This window comes from Drosophila santomea, chromosome 2L (assembly GCF_016746245.2).
Source record: "Drosophila santomea strain STO CAGO 1482 chromosome 2L, Prin_Dsan_1.1, whole genome shotgun sequence".
Taxonomy (NCBI): Eukaryota; Metazoa; Arthropoda; class Insecta; order Diptera; family Drosophilidae; genus Drosophila; species Drosophila santomea.
In genome coordinates, this window is record NC_053016.2 from 2,452,054 (window position 1) to 2,479,449 (window position 27,396).

Genomic DNA, 27,396 nt, shown 5'->3' on the forward strand with positions numbered 1-27,396 from the left:
AGCGGAAAACTACAAAACCCAAATTGAAAAATCATCAACCTCGTCAGCTCTGGATCTTCTTTCTTGCTTGGCCCTGGTCAATATTTGACTAAGAAATTTTTCACATTACCAGTGATCGCGCGGCGCGGGAAGAGTGGAGTGATCTTGTTGCTGCCCAGCACTTGGTTATCATGGGGGGTATTGGTTGATTGGGCGGGAAAGCGTTAACAAGGTGCCAAATTGGGTTGGTTGAAAAGTACATTCAAAAGTGATTACAACTAAATGATCTTCTATGATGGAATCAAAAGTGTGTGACCCTATGCTGCAACTCCTTGATTAGTTTCCTGATGATGATTAAGTTGGTTAACTAAGAGAAAGCCATTAGTTGCTGCTTCTTGAATTTAATGAAACCCCAGGGTACCATCACTTCGATCCCTTCGCCTTCAGCAGCTCCTGCGACCAAAGCATGCTGAGTGAAATGTTAGCGGCGCACACAGACACATTGCCTAGGAATTGTTTACATAGCAGTGAAGCCCAGCCTCGAGATCGAGATGAGATCTTGGTCTTGGTCTTCGTCTTGGTCTTGGTCTTGCTCTTGGTCGCTGGCTGCTGGCTGCCTGTTGCCTTGTGACTCTGGCCTGTTGCTTGGCCAGCGTTTTGTTTGATGTCGGCCTCGTTAAGAGCCAACGAAGCCAGCGAGCTGAGATGGCCGTGCGGCGAGCTCCATGTTCCGTGTTCCATGTACAACCTTGTTTGCTCATGAACAGTTGAGCGTTGTCGTTGTTGGCCGCTTACTTTGCATTAAGTTATTTTCATTTTCAATAGGCTGTGGCTGAATCCGATCCGGAGTGCACTGGCACAGCCAAATCCGAGTCCGAATTGGATTCCGATCCCCCGATCCCGAGTCATCTGCGATTATTCTTGGCCACTACTACTGGAGTGTTTTCCTTTCGACGGCGCTCTCGAGTGCTCTCCAAACTGTTGAACTTCACTTGTTTTCCCCAAGCTATTAAGCCACTTGACGAGCATATATTTCGCCCCGATCTCTCCGGAGATCTGTGGGCATTTTCGGCACGATGACGCTGCCTTCCAGGAATTATGCAAATTTTTGTGTCGAACATTGCGTTCGAATGCCTTCGAATGATGAGCGTGTGATTTATGCCCCTAAATCGCTCTAGCCGCTACTTCTGATTGCATAATTAATGAAGCTCGGCCCGGATGACAAGTAACTATTTTTTGGTGGGAAAATACACATCATACACATTAAAACCATCATGGATACCTCCATCCCCCCCGCCAAACATTTAATTCCCCAACAAGACAGCAACAAATCGCATCCATTTCCAGGGCATTTTGTTTATTTTTGTTCCACGAGCAGCAGTGCGATCGTCGCTTTTTGCGCTGCCCGCTGGCACAAAGTTGCAAAAATTTGGCCACAAATCAGCAATCGCCATTATCAAAAACGCTTCAAACAGGCATCGCTACCTGTGCGACCATAAATTAGCAATTAAATGAGCTAGTGCGAAGAAAGCTCATTTCCAAACTAAATATTGAAACGCAATAAGTTCCCAAAATCACCATGGGCCCAGGTGGTCCAAAGGCAAAAGGCAAAGGCGACAGTGGGATAAAGGATTAAACACTACAGTTTTATGTTTCATCAAGGGCTTGCTGAGATACCAAGTAACAACCATAAGACTGGATGAATTGTAATATATGAAATAGATAATTCCAACTTGTTTTTAGCATTGCTATACAATGTATTTGATGTATCTTTGTACGCTTTTCTTTATTTGCATTTATTGAACATTTCCATCACACTGTTTTGCATTTTCCTCGCTGTCTAACCTCCATCGAATTGAGTTAGGAACTTGGCCCTCTCTGGCTGGGAATCTCTCGATCCGAAATGCTGGGGGTTGTGGGGCAGTAGGATTGGGTGGCAATGGGGATGGGGATGGTCGACGGGGCCTTTACAGTGAATTGCGCTGCTCGTTTTTGGCGCGTTTGCGCTTTGCGATTAATGCGCTTGTGTAAATAAACAATAAATATTAAGTGCGCTACACGCCGTGGGCAAAAACGGCGACGAAGAAAAGGAACAATCTGTTTGCTTGGCGGTGGGGGATGCTACTTGGGTATTGGGGATTGGGGATTGGGGCTTGTAGCTGGCGATGGATCGCTTTGGCGCGCAATTAAGTGTACCACTTTATGCAGGGCACGATCCGAAGACAGGAAGGCCCCGCGCATAACTGCCCAGCTGGTGGGTGGCATGCGTTTGCTATCAGGGACATGGTTACCCTCATCTACACCCTCACATCTCCATACGATTTTAAGGGGTCATTGGAACGCTGAACCTTTCTAAGGGCACTTTCTTTGAACAAATCGGACTTTCTTCTTATCACAAATTTGTGCATTGAACTTTGGCATTACATATCTTTTCTTTTTAAAAATATTCCCATTAGACCAAAATAATACAAACACTTGGCTGTATGTTAACCTTTTCCTGATCCGCACGAGCTGCCTTTGGCTGCCATGCCCAGTTGGTTATTGCCGGCGTACCGATCCTAACAAATCTGTATACTCCGCCCCCGCTATATATGCCTCTCTTTCTGCCCCTGTGTACCCCTCTCTTTCGTCTGTCGTCGCATCCAGGCGTAACGCACAAATTGTATTGATTATGCGGCTGCCATGCACTTTTCTCGTATCTTGTATCTTGTATCTGGTCGCGCCGTAAATGTTCATTTGATTTGCGAAGCAATCTGCTTGTTGTGTAATAAATTAATGCTCTTGATTTCAACGCTTGGTCAATGTCTGCGATCCGGAGGTGGGTGGCTTCCACCGTAGAAGATCCGACGGATCGAACAGCTGTTGAACTATGGCCATTCAGGCGTGCGGATGTGGTCTTTAAAGTTCAAAGGGCATTGGCTGTGACGCCGATGGGTGCACTATATATTCTAGGCATAAAATATCAAGGGTAATACATCCTCAAGGTGTCCAATATGCGCATTTGATTTTAGTTCAGCCCCACCTCTTAACTCTGATGACCTTGACTTACTCTTTCGCAGTGGTAGCCATAATTCATTCATCCTCAGATGGATGGATATATTTTCTCGGCAATTGTTTACGTGTACATTTAGTTAAATGCAATTCGGTCTATAAATTTCACGTGTTCTACCCGGAATCGGTACAATTGATAATAGTTTTAATTGCTTATATAATGCTTATATAAGCACGCTGGAATAAGGCGCACTGAGTACCGCGAATAGCAATCAAAGGTCAGTCGAAAAAATACAGACGCTTTTCGCTGGAAGGCGCCAACAACGCAGAAAAGCGTGGCGGCAACTTGTTCCTCTTGTTTCGTACTTAGTGGGCTAATGTATCTGAGATACCTGTGTACCTACCTACCTATCTATTCCACATCGAAATCTGTGCTCGCAGCTGTATCTGTATCTGCACATACATAAATATATTGGCTGGCTGACCGGGGAGCGCTTGCTTTTGATGTTGATTAATTGCAAAAGCTGCTGATTGATTTTTATTGCAAATATTGATAAAAAGTTCTGTATTAATTAACGTGAAAAACACGCGTTTCGTGTTAATTGGAAAATGGTTATTGAAACTAAACAGAACCCAGAGCCAAGTGAGCGTACAAGCTACGCAAACAAACAGAGCAGCAGCAGCAGCAACAAACAAACAAACAAACAGACCGTGAGATACAAGATACAAGTTGCATTTTGTAGAACGTACAAATTAACGCTGCCAAAAGCCAAAAACCGAAAACTGAAAACTGAAAACTGAAAACCGAGAGCCCAACTGGAAAAAAAATGTCGAAAAATGAAAAGTTTCGACACGAGAACAACGAGAGTACCTCTCAGTGCCCCTGTATTTGTGGGATATGTAGCAGCCAGCATTTGATTTATGCTCAACTTTGATATTTACCGCCTAATAAACAAAAAATTAACGCAAACGCAGCTAGCCGCATTATAGATGTATCTATGTATCTGGATCTGTATCTGTATCTGTATCTCTATCTCTAATTGTAGCTGTATCTGTATCTATTTGTGATATTCGCTTTGATTTGTACTTGACATGCGTGCGTCTGTCAGAGCGGCAATTAAACAACATCACCGGAGTGCCAGTACGGGATTGGGTTCGGTGTTCGGTTTTCGGGATCGGAATAGCCATCGTTGAAAGGGCAAGCGCTAATATTTGGTATTTGTTTGGGAACCGGCTCCCGAAAACTGGGAATCCAGGAGCTAGCGCCGGGCCACCAACGTGGCAGCTGGAAAACCAGCTATGGTGAAAACCACAGCCGGCGAGCTGTGAATGACGTCCGAAAGGAGATCATACTTGTCAGGCGACACCATCCTGGCTCCTGGTAATTAGTCAACTGAAGTGGACAAGAAGCGCGTCACTCGTCACCCAAAGGCGGTGCTCCTTGAAGTGTCAGTTTCTTAACTTTACTATGGAAAGAAGTGAATATAAAACTAAACTAAATATTACTCGAATCACACTTTATTTACTTTTATTAGGATTATTGTTATCTCCCTGAAAGTAGAACATGCGTTCCTAAATTGCCAGGAATTGTTCAAGATGGAATGCAGGACCTGGAAGATGAGGGCCAACAGACGCCCGGCAGTCTCTCCTTCTCTCGGAGGAGCAGTCATAAATCAATGAGGACCAGGCAGCAACATCGCAACAGTGCAACATCGCCACATTGCAACATTGCAACATTGCAAGATTGCTGCATTTCAGCATCGCTGCAGCGCATTGCTCCTGGCCAGAGACAATTGGCATGGCTAATGCGAATGGCAACTCATAAATTTATTAATTTTTAATTAAACTTACAACGATTTGTAATTCCAACATGGTACCTCCATTTATGGCCCAGACTGCTGATGGCCAACAACTAGTTGAGCTGGCCAACTCTGAATGAATCTGCTTCAGCTGGAGATGGAGCTGTAGCTGTAGCTGGAGTTGTAGTTGAAGCTGGAGCTGGAGCTGGAGCTGGAGCTGGAGCTGGAGCTGGAGGAGCTCATTCCGCCGATGTCAGCCCGGAAACAACTCATTATCCTAATTAAAACGTGCGCCATGCGCGCCCGTTGCCATATATGAGCAATGCACGCGATCTGGCAATCGAGGCGAGTCCGAGTCTGCGGCTGCATGCGAAATTAGAAGATTGCCAAGATCCCAGAATCGAGATGGCACCTTCGATAAGATCGGCCATCAGATGCTCGCTGCAGAGCCTTGATTTATCGCCATGGATTGTTGTAACTTTAAGTATCTGATGGCCAAGGAAAGGAGTTGGTAGTTTTTGAAAAAATGTAGTACTACTTATGGGAAGAAAGGATAAGTACAAGTGCCTTTAGATATATGGCTACTTTTAATAGCTATTGTCTGTATGCTAATTGAAGATCTTATTAAGTCAAATGAGATTTAAGAAAGTGCTTTACACTTTCAGAATTATTACCTAAAGTTGCAGTTATTCTTGGCCCACTACTTTTGCCAACATTAGGGATCTGTATTTCTGAGCCAAATAGATCTAAATGGTCATTATCGGAGGCTCTCACGCTGCCATCTCTGATTGCAGAGCTGATGACGAGCGGCTGTCTCCATTCATACGCACTGTGGACAGCCAGTCAGCCAGTTAGTCAGAGCCATGAGCCATGAGCCATGAGCCATGAGCCATTCACCAGACGAGACTAGAACGGATCGGAGGAGAATAGCTTGTCCTGCCCAAAACGGGATGGATCGACGGGGATGAGGATGGGGTTGGGGAATGGGGATTGGGAATGGGTATTGGGGATTGGGTTGGGGACTCGGATGGGGCGAGGCGCAGGCTTCAGTTGGCTTCATTGTCATGCGGCGCATTTACAAGATGCCAGCTGGCAGTGGCAACATTTCGCAGCAATTGGCCGGAATTGTTGCGGCAACATTGCGGCTGCTCAACATGTTGCTGCCCCATGTTGCATACTGATGGATGCGGCTCCTTTTTGCCGATCCTGACATGAATGGCTTTAACCATTTTTGGGCCTACAGTTAAGTGCAGCCCGATGCTGCAGCACATCTGTGCCGCGCGGCACTGCCAATTGCATTGGTAATGAGTGTGTTGAGCCGCGGATTCCCTATGAATGAAGCTCGTGAATGGCGGAGTGCATAAGTGTATGAATTGTGCGCGGACAACAGAGTTTATAAATTATTTTCAATGTCAAACACAGGCCTTATAAATAAACAAGGTTTCTGCCTGGTAGTGGTAGCGGGGGTAAAAATAGACCCAATATGCCACAATCGATCCGAAATCGAGGCTGATTCGCAATCCCTCTTTCTTTGGGTCAGCAACAGCGGCATTGCAGTGCAAAAACCGCGCGAACAAACAAACAAAACTGCATTTGCAGTTCGCTCAAATTGAATTTCATTTTGCGCTTGCACTTATTTCGGCAATCGCTGCAATAATTTTGTTTACAATTTACGAGACTAAGAGTATGTAAACTTTAGTACCTTCCCAGACTTTCCTTCCCCATTTCGATTTCAATTTCGATGTTGATTGTGTGTTGTGTACATACGAGTGTGTATGTTATGTTCGCCATCATCGGCACCTCATCTTTCGCTTGTTTTGTGGTTTTTTGCCACCTCGAGTTGCGAATTTATGGCGACAAGGTGACAGATTCTCAAACGATTTTATCATCTTGGCAACAAAGTTGGCAATATCGTCTCGAGTTTAGCGCCCGCCTTCGTTTGGATTGGAGTGATCGCTAGATCGCCTATTTTATGGTACTTTTGATTGGGCCTGAGCATGGCAAATGTAACATAACTTTATGGATCCGTCGATATTCCGATGTTTACTCTGCTCGAATCGGGGGCATCGCTCAGATAAAAAAGGACGAACGACGAAAGTAGGAAGTAGGTAGAGTGCGAAAGTCCATTCTATTGGCATTTCCCAGATACAGATACAGTTGCTTAGAAGACTCAGGCAGGCAGTTCTATTCCACATTTGGCTAAATTTCTAAATTAATAATTTCCCAAACTATCCTCTGTTTCTCAAACACCCTGCAATATGAACACGAAAAACAGCTTTGATTTTATGGCTCCCGAAAAATATGATGTTCCATTATTGGGGATACAATAAGCTGCACAAATCGAGTGGAAAACAAAAGCTAAGTGCCGATGCATAAAAATCAACAATGGATATTAGGCAACATTTATGTAAGTGGCGATTATTGCGCCATTACGAGTAGTTTATGTGGTAGCAGCAACAAGACCAGAAGATAACGCCAAAGACTTGGCAACAGTAAATGAAACGAGTGTTTACAGCCCGAAGACAAAGTAAATTAATGTGTTCTGTTGCGTTCTGATCCGAAATAGTTAGTGTAAACAAGGAGGCACTCTTGAGAACGAGGGGCAAACTGTAGTGGAACTGCCAGAGATTGAATCGCTGGTTAAATATTTATGAAATCATAAAATTTGATGTCTCCCTTCCGTTGGCCACTTGACAGTAATGCGACCATTACGTGAATGTGTCGAAGAACCCCTAGTTCCTAGTCCTGAATCCAAGATTCCAGATCACGAATACCAACTGGCAACTGCAGAGCGCCGGTGCTAATGATGATTTTGATGTGCAGTCAACGGATTGGCTGCAGACCCACGAAGACCCGGCGATTACGTGGAGTACTACCCATTTGGTGGTAGTGGCTTCCCATTTCGATTTCCCCATGCCCATTTTCCCGTTTGCCCATGCAATGTTTGTTTTATGCACGATCCGTTGTTTTACAATCGCTGTAAATAAATAGAGGCCGCAGATCAAAGGCCTATCAATTAGCACCCATTTCGATTATGCTGCATGCTGCATATGCAGCACTTGCACTGCCTGCAATTCACACCCAATTAGTAATAAATTTGAATGCGCGCTGCAATTTGCCGCCATTCGGCTCAACAGTTATGGTGGCCATTAAGTTTTATCGATGGCGCTACAGCTCCCGATCCCCCTATCTCCGATCCCCCTATCCCCCCTTACCCATTGCACAGATTTCAATTCGATCCCCGGATCAGGGAGCCAATTTGATTTGTGGCCCACTCGAGAGGGCTTCGAGCCATCCACCTTTGATATTCTCGCACATACCCCCTACAAAAAGATACGTGCATGCTTAACCGAACTTAATTGCAATTGACTTTTAATGCTTATGCGGGCTGCCCGCTGTGTTAATTCGAATTCAAACTGTTTCCATAAAGTGGAGCCATGTGGCTCCCTCCTCCCCATTTCCTATATGGATTGCTTCACGCCGCTGACGAGTGCGAGAAGACTTCATTATTATGCACAAAGTTGTTTAGGAATACAATGTCTCAAAGATCAACTACGTTAAAGTTTATGAAAGTGTATCCAGTCATAGAAAAAAGTATAAAAAACTCTAGTAAATAATAAGGTATAGCGCCATCAATCAAGTTAAGGTAATAGACTTCAGAAGATCTTTTATGGTATGAACCACCCATACTCAATTGCACTTAATTTGGAGCCATTGGCCATTGGAAATTACAATGTTCCCAGGGGAATTATTAACTGGCGCTAATAAAACGCTTCAAGGTCTCGGGTTACCGATCACAAAATGCATAAATCAAGTGCCGATCCTGATGGCTAATGGCCGGCGAAGGAGGAGGCTTTGTTACCAATTTATAAACAAACAAAACGATTCCGACGACAACAAAGGAAGGGACATTGGCGGCAGCATCGAATTACCACAAGATCCCGGATCCCGGACTCCGAACCCAAAACCAGTACCAAAACCAAGCTAAAAAAAAAACGCAGACCGAAACCCATATCCATGCCCCGCTTCTTACAAAACGCTCAGGATCAGCTTTCACAAGATGCAACTTAGACTTTGAGTCCCCAGTTGCAGTTTACCGCCAGTTTGTCATTCATCGCAGAGCGAAACACACAATAATAACGTTTTAATTGAACAAAAGACGCTGCGGAGCATCCAGAGACAAGAATCCAGGGACCCAGTCGAGCAACAATTGATGGTCGTAGGAATTGGAATCGGATTCGTATTCGGATTCAGAATCGGATTGTATCGGATGGTGTTTTTGTATTTGTTATTGCAGTTTTGCGGCTGCCTCAGGAGGTTCGGTTTCTGGTTTTCCTGAAGTGACTGCGACTGTCACCTTTCCATCAAACTGAAGGCAGTGAAAGGCTCTCGACGAATGTCCACGTGCCAAGCGGCATTGTTTGGCGACTTTTGTTCCTTTTGGCTGCTTCTCGATGGTAATTGATTAGCTGGCCAGCTAAGAAGAAACGGAGCGAATCAATGGACACGTATAAAAGATCCCCTAATGAGGTCCATTTCTTGGTTAACCTCACTGTGTGTGTGTGCAAACAGCTGAAACACTAGACCATGTAATAATAGCAACATAAGGCCTAATTGGGGGAGGAAAGTTTTCGGGAAATAGATATCTCTATTAGCACACCCTTATCTCAATCGGTCACATTCGGGGTGAAATATCATGTAGCTATATTTCATAATTGTGGCTTAGTTTAGTAAAAGATATCATAATACTTACTAAAAGACTGAAGGTTGCTAAACATAAGAAGTTTTATTAGAAGTCATATTAGGGAAGGAGTTTTTACAGAAAAGGGACACCTAAATGATCAAAGATAGTTACTGTCAAGTGTGTCCATCTTCTAGACTTTGATTAAACTATCCTACGCCAAGGAACCCGCATTCTTTCAGTTCCCAGCCACTTCGAGGACAATTAGGACTCACGCCCCCGTTGCGTGCCAGGGAAAACAGAATGCAAAAAGGGATCGGAATCGGGATCGGGACGATCCTGCTGTGCCCGAGGTCCTGGCATGTGGTCAGTGGACCGCCGTCTGGTACCCCGTCCAGGATCGGGATGAGAACCATTCCCATCCAGAACTCGAGAGTTTTTGCGCTGCGAGATGTTTTTGCCAGGCACTTGCCTTCAACAAATGACACACGAGCACTTGATAAATGAACGGCAGCTGATAATGGATTTCGTATTTGGAATTTCGAACGTCACTTGTTGGTTTCCTTTGGTCCAGTGAAAGTAGCGCCAGGGATGGCAAGCGGCGATAAGCCGCTCAAGGACTCCGATTTCTGGTGGTCCGATAAGCAGGGCCGTGCGAAAGGTAATTAAGTGCCATTAAAGTTGAGTGCAGGAGAGCCGGCATTCCGCAGGGCCAATGTCTCTGTATCTGTATCTGTTTATCTGCCGGATGATGCAGCGGCAGAGCGAGAGAGCAGAAGAGACCAAACGAATCGAAGGAGGAGCACAGAACGACACCAACACCAACACCAACACCATTACCATCATCACCATTACCATCACAATCACATATCCATCTCAAGAACGGCGCTGAAGAGCAGAGCACACAGAGACAGAAAGACGGACAAATCAGACAGACGATTAACATACAAAAGGATCTCCACGAACTTTGGAGCCCGCCTTCTTCGCGGCAAATGTATCTGTATCTGTTTCTGTATCTGTATCTGTGTGGAGTGCTCTGGAGTTTTTCTGTGCGCCAATGGGCATGAATCACCACCGCGGGGAGGTGGGGCATCATGGGGTTAGGCAGCCAAAGCGGAGACTCACGGTCATATACATTTATAAAGAATTACCATTCGCATCATAATGATGTCTTACATTACTGTACACTATAGTGATCAGATATTTGGAATGGAATGTTCATTAATTACACAAATTTGTATTTTGTCATAGCAACTAATGTAATATAGTTCGGAGCAGTAGTCCATAACCATAGAACCATAGAAATAGCTAGGAAATTCGATGCTCTGCGTAAGTAGGGAAGCACAAGAGCCGGACAGACGGCGACAAGTGAAGAACTGGACAGGAACAAAGGCTACTTAAGCAGCCTTGGCGCCAGTTGACCATGTGTGGCGAAGTAGAGTGAAGTAAAGTACATTGAGGTATAGCCACAATGTCTGGCAATGCTCCATTTGGTCAGTCTATCGACCAGACGACGCCAACGATCTTCAATGGATGAGGACCAGGATCTGAGTAGGGCATAAACTGGGTTTTCTCGCAGTTGAGCTTCATTTCCGGCGGCCAAACAAAGGCACCTTATTGGACTTGCTTGAAACAAATTTTCTTGGTATTTTTTGTAAGTCTTGAAACGAAACCGACAGATTTAAGGAACAGATATCTTTCGGTAAGTAATTTGGTAAGAATACAGCTTACAGAATGTTCCAGACTCAGAATGAATGCAAAAGAAAGTTACTATCATTCCCAATCAGATTTTTTTTGGCATTGTGTGAGTTTGTAAGCCAGCTCCACCTACCAAACCCCATTAGCCGTCGTCTCCTTGGCTGGTTCGCAGCACCTGCTCAGTTGGTAATAAGTGCAGCAGCGAAAACTGCAACAACTGCAGCAGCACAATCTGCAACAGCTGCAACAGGCCATGCAATGCACTGCAGCAGAGCCACGTTGGCTGCGCATGCGCGGGTGTTCGGAGGCCCAAGAAGACGCGCCTTCGAGTCGAAAGAAGGAATGAGCCCCGAGTTACTAAACGTAGAGTCATCTCCACAAACAAACAAGTGCAACAACAAAAAGGCAGTTAAAATGCATTTAGCTGGCCCTGTGTGTGTGTGTGTGTGTGCGTATCTGTGTGCCTGAGTGCGAAAGAGCCGGCATGTGTCATTCTTATGGCTGCCACCGCTGCCCTTTTTTTTACCTCTTGCCTTCCGACCAATAAAATTATACTAATTCCTGACTTTTTGATTTCATTTTCTGTTTGTGTTGTTGCCAAGGATTTCGTTACCTAAACACACACACAACACACACACACAGAAAGCGAGCTCTCTCGCTCGCACTTGTGCCATCTTATGCCATATAGCATGGCATGTGCGGTGGATCGGTGATCATGATCGTGATCATCGTCATTATACCATCGCTGCCTGGCTGGCTGGCACATCTGAACATCCGAGCATCGGAAGAACTGATCTTCTGAACATCTGAGCATCCGAGCATCCGAGGTCCCAGACTCCAGGAATGCGCAGACAGTTTGGTTTCGTACTTGGCTCATTGCGCTCGTGCAGCTCGACATCCCGATCCCCGAGAGCTAAATGCTCCACTCTGCTGCCCGAAGGAAACGACTCGGCTGATTGGATACTTAATTCGCAGGAGTGTCAAATGTAAGTAGGTCGCGATTGTGGAAGCGATTTTTGAGCTATAATATAATATAATGGACTAAAGCGCAATATGAAACATATTGGGTTCCATTTCCAAAATAAATAATAAAACTATTGTGTTCATGAGTCACAAGCTTGCTTAAAAGGCAGCACTTGTTCAAGCAAAACGCAATGCTTTTATTAAGGAAAGTGATTGTTCCCCAAAGTTCTTAAAAGCCGTTCTATCATATCGCCTTTTACTAAACTTCCAAGTGTTTAGTAGATAGTGCGAAACAATAAGACTGTTTCAAGATACGTTTTAAACATTTAGGAATTGTAGGAGTTTAGAATATTTCCTTAAATGACTTTGGCGTGTATTCTACATTTTAACAAGCGTACAGATTTCATTTCGCCCTACAAGCCGAGCCCCAAAGTAAGCACTTAGAGTTTTCCAAAATGCCTGCCCTGCTGAAGCCCCAAAGATTTTAAAAAGCTCAGAACGTGAGTGAGTGAGTTTCTCTCTCTTGTGAGCAAAAAAAGACTCAAAAACGCAGAGAACGTCGACCAATTAACTGGTTGAGTGTGTGTGTGTGAGTGTCTGAGTGTGTGTGTGGTCACTCAAGAGAGCGGCGCAAAAACGAGGAAGATTTTGACGTCGCGCTGGCTGGGAATCCGAGTCCGAGAAACGCTAGACGAGATGCGTGATCATGATCGCGATAATGATGGAGATGGGGCTAAAGCCCCAACTTTCCGAGTTCTCCTCTCGCGATCGGCGACTCGTCTCTCTCGGCTACTACGACTCTCGTGGCCCTCTCTCTCTCTCTCTCTTGTGGAGTGGAGCTGCCGAAGTGTGTATCTGTGTGTGTGTGTGCGCGCTCGCAGCGCCGATGTATCTGTAACCGAGCCGAGTATCTGAAGTATCGGAATCAGGTAGAGGTAGACAGAAAGGCGTTAGTCGTTCAACAGCGCTGATCGAGTTTAAATCTATAGCGAAATGAGCGGCGGAAAGTGAGCCACTTGGCGTGAACCCAAAGCTTTCGAGGAAAATTCTCGGGCCCCCCAAAAAATACAAATATCAGAAAGAAGTATCGGACAGATTCGCGACGTGAAGCGTTACGATCGCCAAAAGATCTCCGTGCGGAAACAAAGAAATTGAGGCACCAAGAGATTGTTGTTGTGCGCGAGTGTGTGTCTTCAGCTGGGTGTGTGGAATGTCAACTGACGGGTTGTAAAGGGAAACCCTGAAATCCGAACGGCCAGCCAAAGCAAATAAAGCTGTGAATACGAATTAAGTACAACAAACAGATACAGATACTGAAACAGATACTGATTATTCGGATTCGAATAGAGAAACAGATACTGGAGATGCCCCCAGAAACAATTCCATTCAATTCAACATAGTGCGTTTCGCGAGTGTCATTGGCAAAATATGTGGATTACCTGCGAACCGTCCGCCCAAGGAGCCGCCGGGTGACAGGTGTATCCCCCAGGATACCAACCCGTGCCCAGATCCACCAAGATCCGCATCCAGATCCCGACCCCAGGGTGCCAGAGTGTCATGTGCCGCGGCATTCCGACCGCAGCCACATCAACCGACCAGGTGCGCCTCGAATGCGGCAACACTATTTTCAACAAGAACTCGATCTACTTCATCTACAATTATCGGAGGAAAACAGTAGCCGACATCCCTATCAGATATTTACACAAGCGTGATTTATTTGAAAAGCGAAACGGCCGCAGTGCCATAAACATCTGTAAATTGTGCAAATATATCGAAGTGTAACCGAAAGCCGAAAGCCGCTCGCCGCGATAACGGATCCCATTCCGATTCCAACTTCAAATCCAAATTCGAATCCGAACCGATTCCGAGCCCCCGTCATAAATTCAGTGGAAAAGTGCACGAGACAGTTGGTCGCTCCTACTTTGATTGCTTTCCTTCACCTTTACCATTACCATTATCATTACCGTTACTATTACGATTACGATTACCATTACCATTACCATTACCAAACGGGCGATCCATCACACGGCTTTCGAATTAATAAGCGAACACATGTCGTATCGATATTCGACTTGAGCGATACGGGCACCCGGAGATCCAATATCAAGCGACCAAGATACCACTCGACCATAGGAAACTTTATAAGACTGAGGTGAGTGCCGGGCCTTCGTACACTAAGCTTATGTAAATGTGTCAAAAAAAAACACAAAAAAAACAAGAAGAAAATATCAAAAGTGAAACAAAAGGGGCGGAGGTGAATATCTGAACTTGTGAGAACTGCACACAAAACCCTTGCATAATGGCAGTCGTGCATTCGATATCGAGCCAAGTTCATTTGATATTGAAAATATGGTACTCGTCGATCCGAGGAATTTTCGGGTTGTTCGCCTTGTCGATGGCATGTGGCATTCAGTCGTGTCATTCGAGAGAACTCAAATTGTCCATAGGAATTGGTAATGGGATATTTGGCGAATGTTCTCAAACTCAATTGGCTTGGCGTACTCTGCCACATATTATAAGCATATTTAAAAGAAAAAGTCTTGTTTTTTGGCCAATGGAAAAGTAAAGTTCTCAATACAAGCAGGGCGTGAATTTGAAAAGGAAACTAACTGAATTCAACCTGTTTCGAAACCAATTTTATGTAGCGCTTAATCAAAATATTTCCCCACGTACATCATAATCGTATTGTGTCCTGGCCTGGGATCCTATTCCAAGAACTCCTCCAGCCTTTGTTGGCCAGCACAATAAAGTACCGTTCTGATACACAACTAATATTATAGATGGACCCTCTCAAAATCTTAAAAAAAAGGGAACATAAAAAGCGGCGGCAAACACAAAACAAAAATGTCAATATCCTGGCACATAAATAACCCGGCAGAATATAGTCTTCGATTCTATTGTATCTTCTGGGTGCGTGAGTGTCCGTCCAAGTGTTTTGAGCCCAAGTTGGCGTTTATTATTAACCAATCTAATTGCTGACGTAGTGCGGCACAGATTATTTTATAGTGGCGTATAGTAGCGATGGTATGTGTGCGTTTTTGAGGTGTTGGGTAACCGGAATCAAACGTTAATCATTAACAATAAAAAATGTGTCAATTTGCGAAACATTTCGGAGTCGTTGGTGCTGCGACAAAAAGCTGAAATTTGAACTTTAGCAGGCGCTTGCGACTTTTCGTGGCTCAAATTGAGTGCTGAGTGCGAGTTATAGACATAGTATCGTATCTGGTGACTTGTATCTGGTGCGCGTAGTTTCACTGAATGGGCGGCGAGCTTGGAAATTCCGGATAGCGCCTGGCATTCATCGCTCGGATGTCTAGGGGAAACCCCCGTTTGTCCCATATATCGCCAGCCATCGGGCAGGTAGTAAAGAACCTATGAATACTGCTAAACTCTGGCTGGAAACTGGGAAACTGAGAAATTGAGACTGCGACTGAGACTGAGACTGAGAGACTGAAACCACACGCAACCACAACCCACGGAACTTGGAATTCTGGGAACATATTAAAAACAAACAACAAATTATGAACAAATCATAAACGTATTTATGAAATTCAATTTCATTCACCCTTTCCCTCCAACGATCCCCTCTAATTTCAACCAATTTCCCTCGATCCGCCTTATCGCAGGCCCAAGATCTTGTGCACCCCCCAGCGTGTGCCATCTTTTCCAAATTCCAATTTAACCATTTTCGAAAGATCCCTTTGCGCTTAAGCGCCCTGTCATATAACAAATTTTTTTTAGTACAAGATAAGATGGTAATCTTTATGTGAAAAACAACATGTAATTTGTTCTAGGTGTGTGCGTGTGCGTACTGCGTACCTTTCTCAAACGCATCTTGAGATAAAATCTGGGAAATTTATAGCCTATAACCAAAATATATAGAATACTTCTAATAATTTTCATAAATTTTCCAGATAAGTTTGGCTCTCGGGTTTTTTTTTGAGCATTGCCGCCTGTTTGTAAATCAAAGCGCTATAGCGAGCGCGATAAGTGAAAACAAGAGAGAACGCTATAGTCGAGTTCCCCGACTATCTGATACCCGTTACTCAGCTAGTGGAAGGGAGAAGGAGAGTCTTAAACACAGTTTTTGGCGGTTTGTAGGCGTTATAGTGGGCGTGGCAGAAAGTTTTTTGCCAAATCGGTAGAAATTTACAAGACTAATACAAAAATGAAAAAATATCAAAACATTTTTCAAAAGTGTGGGCGTAGCAGCTTTGGGCGGTTTGTGGGCGTTATAGTGGGCGTGGCAGAAAGTTTTTTGGCAAATCGATAGAAATTTAGAAGACTAATACAAAAATGAAAAAATATCAAAACATTTTTCAAAAGTGTGGGCGTGGCAGCTTTGGGCGGTTTGTGGGCGTTAGAGTGGGCGTGGCAAAACTTTTTTTGACAAATCGATAGAAATTTACAAGACCAATACAAAAATGAAAAAATATCAAAACATTTTTCAAAAGTGTGGGCGTGGCAGTTTTGGGCGGTTTGTGGGCGTTAGAGTGGGCGTGGCAGCATGATTCGACAAACTTGCGCTGCGTCTATGTCCCTGGAGTCTGTATGCTTAATCTCAACTTTCTAGCTTTTGTAGTTCCTGAGATCTCGACGTTCATACGGACAGACAGACGGACAGACGGACGGACAGACGGACAGACGGACAGACGGACAGACGGACAGACGGACAGACGGACGGACAGACGGACATGGCCAAATCGACTCGGCTATTGATCCTGATCAAGAATATATATACTTTATATGGTCGGAAACGCTTCCTTCTGCCTGTTACATACTTTTCAACGAATCTAGTATACCCTTTTACTCTACGAGTAACGGGTATAAATATGACGATCGAAGCTACTCTAATAACCGAAAAATCCATTGGGGAGAAGGGGGTGGGGATTATTGAAGTTTGGGGTTTGGTATGGGGCTATATTGAATTTCTATTCGTAGACACAAAACGATAAAGCTGGTCCCAAAAGATCGTGTGTCCGTGCAAAAGGTGCAATGTCCGCCTGCGATTGCAACACTTGCCGAAGAGCAAGTGAGAGGGGTGGCCAGTTAGAGCGAGAGGGGAGAGCTTCAGGAGGAGGAGGAGGAGGAGAGCCACCATTTTTTAGTTGCACCTTTCACCCCGAAGGGCGGCCAGCCGTGGTCGTAAAACTTTGGCCAGGCGCTCTCTGGTCTGGACGGTCCGCTTCTTGTCCGCTCTCTTGTTCCCTCTGCCAAATGGGCCAAAAGGAGGCGACGTCGCTGCCGCGGTCGCTGCGCTGCCGCTGCCGCAGCTACCGCCGCTGCAGACGTCGCTTACCTGCCGAAGAAGAAGAGCAGCGTTCAGTCGCGCAGCGCACGTCGTCCAACGCACACACGCTCAGAGACACACCGACACGCACACAGATACACAGATACGCTGAGTCGTCGCCGCGAAAGATACCAGATACTATCATCTGACAGATACGAAATACGAAGAGTTGGGCCCTATAGTCGTCCCGCTTGCACCCATGGCCGCCTGAGTGTGAGTGCAAGAGCGGATTGGATTGAGTGGAATACGAATGCGATTCCATTCCGGTCCACATCCGAGCCCACATCCGATCCGAATCCTATCCCGAAGCCACCTAACCCTTGCCGACCAGCGCTTAACCCATGTCTTCGTCTTTGTCTCGTTTCAGAGTTGCAAGCGACCATGCGCGCATGGCTTCTACTCCTCGCAGTGCTGGCGACTTTTCAAACGATTGTTCGAGTTGCTAGCACCGAGGATATATCCCAGAGATTCATCGCCGCCATAGCGCCCGTTGCCGCTCAGATTCCGCTAGAATCAGAATCGGAATCCAAATCAGAATCCAAATCAGAATCAGGATCATCAGGATCAGGACGATCTGGATCTAGAACGGGAGGAGCCTCGACCAGCACAGCATTAGCAAAAGCATTTAATCCATTCAGCGAGCCCGCCTCGTTCAGTGATAGTGATAAAAGCCATCGGAGTAAAACAAAAAACAAAAAACCTAGCAAAAGTGACGCGAACCGACAGTTCAACGAAGTGCATAAACCAAGAACAGACCAATTAGAAAATTCCAAAAATAAGTCTAAACAATTAGTTAATAAACCCAACAACCACAACAACCACAAAAACCACAACAAAATGGCTGTCAAGGAGCAGAGGAGCCACAAGAAGAGCCAGCACCACCATCGCAGCCACCAGCCAAAGCAGGCCAGTGCATACACAGAATCTCATCAATCCTCACCGATTGAATCCATCTTCGTGGAGGAGCCAACGCTGGTGGCCTCCATCAATGTGCCCGCCAACGCCAAGGCCATCATCGCCGAGCAGGGCCCGTCCACCTACAGCAATGAGGAGCTCATCAAGGACAAGCTCAAGCCAGATCCCTCCACTCTAGTCGAGATCGAGAAGAGCCTGCTCTCGCTGTTCAAAATGAAGCGGCCGCCCAAGATCGACCGCTCCAAGATCATCATCCCCGAGCCGATGAAGAGGCTCTACGCCGAGATCATGGGCCACGAGCTCGACTCGGTCAACATCCCCAAGCCGGGACTGCTGACCAAGTCGGCCAACACAGTGCGAAGTTTTACACACAAAGGTGAGTCTACATTTCAAATATTTAAAACCACTTTTATGTGGAATTTAGAACTTATCATGGGCTAGAAACCCGGAAGCGGATATAATCGTTTGGAAGATCTTAAATATTTGCAAATCCCTTTCGGATTATTAGGCAATTAAAAACTAATGCAATGATCTCAAACCACCATAGTCAAATGGTTGTGCTTTGTTATGGGCAACTTTCGAATACATTTAAATTTAAGCAAACCTTTTTAGATTGATATTGGCCTTAGCATAATTTCCATTTTTATTGATTTCATACTGGTTTATCTAGATCGCTTGGTACATCTTAGGATTTCCAATAGAAGAGTCCAAAATCAAAACTAACGAATTTTATAAGGAAATATATACAGAGAGAGAAATCAGAGTAACTTGCCCCTTTTATTGGAACATAAAAGTAATCCAATCCGTTTTCAATTACTTCCTATACCTGCATTTTCCACCTGCCAGCCGCCTAGAATTTTGTGCACCGCGAAAGGATTCGATCTGTATTACCCGTAATTTATATTCCCACTCATCGCAATGCGTACTTTCCGCTACCAAAATGCGAATGAAGAGCCAGCCGGATTTTCCCTGAAATTCTGTTTCATCTAAGCGATTTGCATACCTGCCGATCCCTAGATCCTTCTATCCCCGTCCCCGTTCCCGATCCATCGATCCACCCCTCATTGCCCTATCATTCACGCAAGCGCTGTGAAATCACGCGGAAATTCCACGGCTTTCCAAAATGAACAGCTAAAAGGACACGAGAGTCCTTTTACCTGCTCTGCCGCGACGACAGCTCGACAGTGACCTTGAAAATTTTCGTTGGAATTACACCAGGACCGTTTAGCGCATGCGCTAAATGGCTTTTATATTGTATTTGTAGGAATAACAATAATTATTAAAGCGTATTTCGCATTATTTTCCGCAGGATTATAGGGTCGAACAATAAAGCAGTTAGGAGCAGGTAACCAAGCCGCACAAACCAAGTGTCTAAAGCCAAGTGTCTAAGCCGACTCGAGCCGGCGAGTCGAGTTTGTCTTGGTTACGGTTCAGTTTTGGCCACGTCTTTAGGCTGTGGCATCTGTGCCGTTTGTTGGTTTCTGGTTTTCAGACTCGGGGACTCGGGGACTCGGACTCGAACTCGGATCCCAACCCTCCGGTTGATTCCCGCTTTCCCAAAAGAATTTACGACTCGCTTTGCTCTTTGTGCAAGGTACTTGAAAACGGCAGCGGCGGCGGCGTCGATTCAAATTAAGATTTTTCGGCAAGCGTGCAGAGTTTGCACCTTGCCTCACAGTTATATATATATACATACCTATTTACGAGTATATATATACAGACAGATCCGAAAAGGTAGGCCGGTGTGGGCCAGGGTCTTTAGCACAGGCGCCAGTCGTAAAAAGGCGGCTGGACAACTGGAACGTGCGATTTTCGACCTACCTTTTTCGTCCCCGATTTTCCTGCACTTTCCACGCTCTAGAGTAGTGGGTGTATTTAAGCAGGGGGTACTTACTTACTGGTCCAGGAATCCAGGTAGATGGACTACGCTGTCCGAAGGTGTGTCTAATCATCTGCACGGAGATCCGAGTACGCGCTATATCCCCACAGATAGAGGCTCATGCACTTGATCCTGCGGATTGTCCGGTTTTATTCGCTGATTCCGATTTCAGGTGGATAAACTAGACAGCTGGAAGTGGTCGTTTTTTTTTTAGAAACTGCTAAAAAGTTGGGGTAAAACATAGGTAGCCCATTTTTAAGTTAAATAGGTATTTAGTTTATTAAACTTTTGTTACCTCAAACTCACCCGCAATTTCCTTCTTTTCCGTGCACTTGCAGATAGTAAAATCGACGATCGATTTCCGCACCACCACCGGTTTCGGCTGCACTTCGACGTGAAGAGCATTCCCGCTGACGAGAAGCTGAAGGCCGCGGAGCTGCAGCTAACCCGGGACGCACTCAGTCCGCAGGTGGTGGCCAGCAGATCGTCGGCCAATCGGACGCGCTACCAGGTGCTCGTCTACGACATCACGCGCGTCGGTGTGCGTGGCCAGCGGGAGCCGAGCTATCTGCTGCTGGACACCAAGACGGTCCGGCTGAACAGCACGGACACGGTGAGCCTCGATGTCCAGCCGGCCGTGGACCGGTGGCTGGCGAGTCCGCAGCGCAACTACGGACTGCTGGTGGAGGTGCGGACGGTCCGCTCCCTGAAGCCGGCGCCACACCACCACGTACGCCTGCGCCGCAGCGCGGACGAGGCGCACGAGCGGTGGCAGCACAAGCAGCCGCTCCTGTTCACCTACACGGACGACGGGCGGCACAAGGCGCGCTCCATCCGGGACGTGTCCGGCGGAGAGGGCGGCGGCAAGGGCGGCCGGAACAAGCGGCAGCCGAGACGGCCAACGAGGCGCAAGAACCACGATGACACCTGCCGGCGGCATTCGCTGTACGTGGACTTCTCGGATGTGGGATGGGACGATTGGATTGTGGCGCCGCTGGGCTACGATGCGTACTACTGCCACGGGAAGTGCCCCTTCCCGCTGGCCGACCACTTCAACTCGACCAACCACGCCGTGGTGCAGACGCTGGTCAACAACATGAATCCCGGCAAGGTGCCGAAGGCGTGCTGCGTGCCCACGCAACTGGACAGCGTGGCCATGCTCTATCTCAACGACCAAAGTACGGTGGTGCTGAAGAACTACCAGGAGATGACCGTGGTGGGCTGTGGCTGTCGATAGATTCGCACCACCATCGCACCAGACCACGTCATCCACTTTCCCGAGTGGATGCGATGGTAAATCGCGAGCGAGAGAGCATCAAATGCTGTTTGGTTCCAAGCCGTCAATGCTTTAAACACAACGCAAACAAAATGGACTGAATATTTGAATTTTAAGTGTAAATCGTTAGACTTTAGCCGTATCGAGTAACGAGCAACAAGCGGCAGCCACGCCCACGCCCACGCCCACGCCCACATCCACGTCCCCACCAAAAACCGCCCACCTTGGAGCCTCTGTCGATTTCCCCAGCCAGGCTGGCGAAAAACCCCAGATCAGAGTGCAGATTTGAGAGCGCAGAGTCCACTGTATATAGCCGCCATGCCACGCCCCCAACACAGATAGTCCCCGCCCATCCGCCAGATACTTCAGATATTAGATACTTTCGTATCTGTGTGAAGCTGTGTGAGCTGCTGCTGCTGAAGGAGAAGAAGAAGTTAAGGGAGAAATAGAGGAGTATGCTTAGGAGTAAGAGCGACCAATTGAACAAATTGTATAAAAATGCTAATATATATATATATTAAAAAAACTTTATCGATGCGAACTGGTATCTTTGTATGTACATGTTTGTGGAAAGGAGACCTATTCTACTAGCCGTTTTTGTTAATAATTTTATAAAGCAATAGCAATCCACTTGTAAATTAAACTAGCGCGAGCATAACCGAATAATGACTTGAAATTACTTAGGAACTATCATCCTAAACACATAGTTGTAGAAAACCAGAAAAACAAACAGATATTGCATATGTAACTCTCTTGTATATGTACTAAACACCTATATACTTTATATGCGATTCACACTCACTCACCCATAAGCAAACACACAACCACACACACACACACACGCACACACATATCGACGAAAGGGTATTGAAACTTCGTTGCGCATTCAACTAAACGTAACTGTATAAACAAAACGTATGCCCTATAAATTTATGAATAACTATCTACATCGTTATGCGTTCTAAGCTAAGCTCGAATAAATCCGTAAACGTTAATTAATCTAGAAACGTAAGACCTAACGCTTAAGCTCAGCATGTTGGATAAATTAATAGAAACGAAAGAAAAGAAAAGAGAAAAACCCACAAAAAGAAAAGCCGATGAATGGAAAATATCGATTCGTGCCTGATGTTGCAGAGCACGATTTGCATATGCAGTTTGTCATATAAACATTATTATTTTATTTATTTAAAACAAATCGTATTTTTGAGGACGACGATGATGATGATGATGCAGGAGCGAGGATGAAAAGAAAGATGAAAAATATAAAAGAAAACAATTTATAAAAAAAAAATATCCAATGTTCTTTATTTACTACGGCTTACAGGTGAGGGATAAACAGTAAAGTATGGTATAAATATTGGCAAAAAGTTATCCTTCGAGCCGGATTTGAACCAGCGACCTATGGATGCCTGCTGGAATTGAACACTTCTACAGTCCACCGCTCTACCAACTGAGCTATCGAAGGTGATAGCGGCTCAGGTGTCAATTTAAAATTTCGCCAGCTTATCAAAATTAGTTCAAGTACTTGGCAAAAAAACGAAAATTCAAGTAAAACAATGGCAAAAAGCTTATCGCAGCATTAAAACGCAGCAACAACACCGTCACAGGTATACCCCAATACATGTTGATAAGAGCAGCAAGTGCCCAGCGCTTCGTTTTGTAGATTAACTTAACTAAAAAAAAAAAGTAAATAAAAAGCAAAGCATTTATTTGCTAACAAGATCGGTGGAAAACCAGCTGTGAAATCAGAGCTCAACGGGTAATTTGTTAATTAAATGAGCCACTTCGAAACGGGCGATAACGATCTGCATGCATATCAACTTTCCTAGGACTGTCTAAAACGTAACAAATTGCTGGCAAATGAAGTGATAGGAATCTGGAATAACTATTCAAACAGCTGAATGAACTTTGATGCTGATAAGGGCGGGTAATAAATATTAATTATGCTACATTTCAGGTCAAAAACAAATGTGTACTGTGTGTAGATTGCTTGGATCAATGTCAAGTGAATGGAAATTGCACCAACACTTTATTTCCTCTCTTTTCAAAAATATTTATAGGTATGTGCTGTAATTCTAGCTCAATTTAATGTGTACGTGTAGTAAAATAAAAGTGTAGTTTCAGCGTATTTTGAAACTCGCAGCTTAGAAAATACTGATTAGCGTGGGGATTGCCTGCATTTAACCTCAGTCTATTAATAGCTCAGTCGATTAAATTCCATTACAAAACTTAATGAAATGAAAATCAAGAGCATGCTGCAATTCCGTCGCAGGAAGGTTGCATGAGTCATTCCGGGGATGTTGTCTGGTTTTATCGGAAGAGTAAATTAATTTACCCATTCCAAGTGAGTTTTTCGGGCTCAATTAAATGACTCATCAGGCGGCCGAAAACGAGGATCTCGGCATTTCTCTCGTTTGACTTGCCACACACAAGCCGATAGAAGATAAAGTCCACTCAGGGGTCTAACGCCTTGCCAAAATAGTCCTTTGGTTTTCCCAGGAACTTGGCAATTTTTCGTAGGCCATGCCAGATCTGTTGTAGCGATAGGACAACGCCCACATATTGAGATTGGGACTGGAGTTGGGAAAATTCATTCAATCATAGCGGGAAATTGATACCAAGATCAAGAGCCCTCACCGCCCCATCGCCCATTTTAGATCGAAGACGGTTGATAAGCAAAAATGGGTAGAAATTCTAAAAGGTAGATAGTCATTCTTAAAAATTATGAACATTTGTTGTAACTTACCTGAGCAAATTACGAGTAACTAACCCAGCGACTGACCCCTCGCCGCGGGAATCATTTTTCCTTATCTAACAAGACGTTTTGAGCAATCGATCCACTCACACACTTACAGACTCACACACTCTCAGCCCCGAAACCTTACTCAATGGATCACACACAAGTCGCCGCTCATGGCGCTTAGCCGTCCCGCTTTGCCGCTTTCCCTGTCCCGCTCACCTGTCCCTCATCTCCATCTCCATCTACATCGTGGCTGTGGCCTCACCTGCCCCTCATCCCAGCATCTCCTCATCCCAGCAGCCCTGCATCTGTGTGTTTTCCTCGGTAATTATCCGTAAGCTGTCAGTTTTTTCGCTCCGCTTCCTCTGGTGCACTTCTTGGCCAACCTTTTTGACCATCGTAAGTGAGCATTAGAGATGGCACAAGCAACGTTTCGTAGGGTTAATAATTTAACATAATAGTATACATTTTTATTCAATAATCCTAGAAATTAGTTATGAGATTGTTCAGAAAATATATACTCGTATATTTACAAATATCTTTTATACAACAATTGCGTATTTCTTTAAGGAACTTATGATTGTTCAGAAAATATATACTCGTATATTTATATTTATATATACTCTTTATATTTATATCTTTAATATAACAGTTTCATATTAATTTAAGGAACTTATGCTTCTGGCACGCTGCCATCCCTAAATGATACTCTTGTATAGATAAGCCGATATTGGTCGGATGCCCGTTTTTGGTTCTCGATTTTTATGACTTGCCGCATTTTTGGCATCCTAATTGGTTTGTTAAGTATTTCCCAGCTCTTGCCTTTCGGGCCGTCAAAAATTGCCCTCTGGCTTGCTCTGCGTTATCGGGAACACACTTTGTCCGAGTGCTGCTGCTAAGATACTACGTGGTTATGTGTCCTAGGCCCCCGGGCGAGTTTGAATTCCCTGGACCTCTGGGCCACTTGCCTGATAAGACGGATCGTGTCTTCTGCGCGCCTGTGGCATGATTCACTTGGTCCGGTTACCCGAATCTTCGGGCCACAGGCGATGCTGCTAGAGTGAACTTGGTTCCCCGGGGAGATGACTCACGGCCGGCGTTTACTAGGTGGCCACCTTAATTGTCGCCCCCGATGCGCACTGTCTGTGTTTACACACCCGGCGCCCTTCTTTCATCTGACCGAAAAAATAAAAACAACAAGAAATTCGAAAACAATCGGCTTGCGTTCGATATTCACTGCTGGCTCTGCATAAAGCGAAGCTCATTTCCCCCCAAATCACCGCCGCGCCGTCGAAATACCGCCACTTAAATTTGTCTCAGCTGATAAGTTGTCTTTCACTCGCGTTGTTTATGAACTCGTTTTGCAGCGAGCCATATATAGACCTTCGATAGCTCAGTTGGTAGAGCGGTGGACTGTAGATTGGCATTACGACGAGTGTAGACATCCATAGGTCGCTGGTTCAAATCCGGCTCGAAGGATCGGAATCTTTTTTTTTCATTGCAAACATTTTGCAGTAAATTGCAATTCTGGAAATACAGTTTCGAGTACCTGTGACCTGTTAGTAATGTAAACTTTCCATTTTATAAAACACTTCTTCAGCTGATAAAGGAAAGCCATCCATTTTAAACAAAAAACCTATATAGACCGATACATCAAGCCTTAATTTTTCTAAAGAGACAGTTTCAAAAGGCCAGAATTGTTTAGAAAAGGGCAGTCTGATAAATCTGAGCCAGATCATAATGGAGAAACCAAATTGTAACAAAAATTACAGGCCTCAATTTGCATTTGTCCTTTCACAAAGGACCATTGAGCCACAAAGCCAAGAGCCAGAATAATAACAACTGGTAGCCAAAACGGCAACAAAGACCAGCATCACATCAGCATAAAAGTCGAGACTTTTCGACTCACAATCGCTGAATCGAATGGCTGCCAACGTCCTGCCGCTTTGGCTGCCGTTTTCTCCAGATTCTCCTCCGCCCAAAAAAAAACAGATGCTATCAATACATCATTTGCCTTTGTGCGGCTGTCACAAATTCATTCACCTGTTCTCGGGCCACGACTTCATCATCAGAAGCCGGAGCAGCCGGGCATCCAGACAATTATACTGCGTTGATCTCCAATTAGGCTGTCGAAACTCCATTTACACGGCCAACGGGCGTCCCATAAAACATCAAGACTGGCTCTTTCATATACGGATATGTATGAATGTGTGTCTTACATACACAGCAAAAAAAGGCAAATGCGGGAAACGTAAGGGCATAAAAGCAACAGATTCGGCTCTCGTTTAGTTGCAAGTCATCTTCGCATCTCCTCCAGCGGCACCATCATCATGCGCATCCTCATCCTCATCCATATCCACATCCACATCGGCGAGTTAAGTAAATACAAATATGAATGAATATGAATTGCTCACTGGCTCCTTGTGAAGATCTGGATCTGCATCTGGATCTTGGCAGATCATCATCCGGCATTGTCTCAGCCGTCATTCCCCATTCCAGTCCTCCAATCCAATTCCAAGTCGAGTGTTCGGACGTACAACTGAAGAGTGTTTGCCCTTTCAGCGATCTCCAGCTCGGTCTCGATCTCTTGGCCATATAACAGTTGCACTTTTGCCTCGCTGAAGATCGAAATTCGTGTAATTTCTTAATGGCTCCCCTACATACCAACATTGGATATACATGTATGTATGTGCGGCTGGATTGCTGGACTCTGAAGCCATAGATATGCATAGGTCTGGTGTGCTCGACCTTAATTAGTTCAACACTCGTTAGATATTCCACAAGCCACAGGCATTCGCGAGTGCACATTTGCATGCCGATGATTGTGATTATGACGATGGCATGCCGTCGAAGAACTTAATACTCACCTTGGAGAACAGCTTTTCCCTCATTACTGAAATTCCAATAGATCGAAAGGAACCTATGTTGGCTATATCGATACCAAGCCATACCCTGTCTTAAGCTTTAAATAATAAACCAAATTAGTAATAGGCTAATTATCTTTTTACGGTTACGTGCCTTACTTAACCCCAGTTCCCAAAGTTCTTATTACTCAGTTTATAATTAAATTTCCCCCTTAAGTACTAAACGAACATTGTTCTTGGTGGCCCTGCTGTGATACACTTAATACCGTGCATACAGCAGAAGTCTTGGATCTTTAATAACCACACATACTTGGGTGTTAA

The 27,396-nt window shown here is 45.1% G+C and overlaps 1 protein-coding gene and 2 non-coding genes across 6 annotated transcripts in view; 2 read left to right on the forward strand and 1 right to left on the reverse strand.

Moving 5' to 3' along the window:
* Window positions 1–21,559, forward strand: part of LOC120452526 (protein decapentaplegic) — a 32,603-nt gene extending 11,044 nt beyond the window's left edge. Inside the window, exons 1-3 of one of the 4 annotated variants that reach the window (XM_039636818.1) lie at window positions 11,312–12,134; window positions 17,769–18,692; window positions 20,534–21,559. In XM_039636818.1, coding sequence (XP_039492752.1) covers window positions 17,783–18,692; window positions 20,534–21,432 — 1,809 coding nt within the window. In that variant the 5' untranslated portion in view covers window positions 11,312–12,134; window positions 17,769–17,782 and the 3' untranslated portion in view covers window positions 21,433–21,559. Of the gene's footprint in view, window positions 1–11,311; window positions 12,135–13,050; window positions 14,264–17,423; window positions 17,615–17,768; window positions 18,693–20,533 lie in introns of those variants that run through there. The other 3 variants (XM_039636800.2, XM_039636808.2, XM_039636792.2) reach the window with 3 other exon arrangements.
* A 1,283-nt stretch (window positions 21,560–22,842) lies between these two features.
* Window positions 22,843–22,936, reverse strand: Trnay-gua. The gene is made up of 2 exons: window positions 22,900–22,936; window positions 22,843–22,878 (listed from the first exon to the last, which is right to left on the reverse strand). It is a non-coding gene; the product is annotated as a tRNA-Tyr (tRNA).
* Window positions 22,937–25,593: 2,657 nt separating this feature from the next.
* Trnay-gua lies at window positions 25,594–25,690 on the forward strand. Its single transcript has 2 exons — window positions 25,594–25,630; window positions 25,655–25,690. It is a non-coding gene; the product is annotated as a tRNA-Tyr (tRNA).
* The last annotated feature ends 1,706 nt before the right edge of the window (window positions 25,691–27,396 follow it).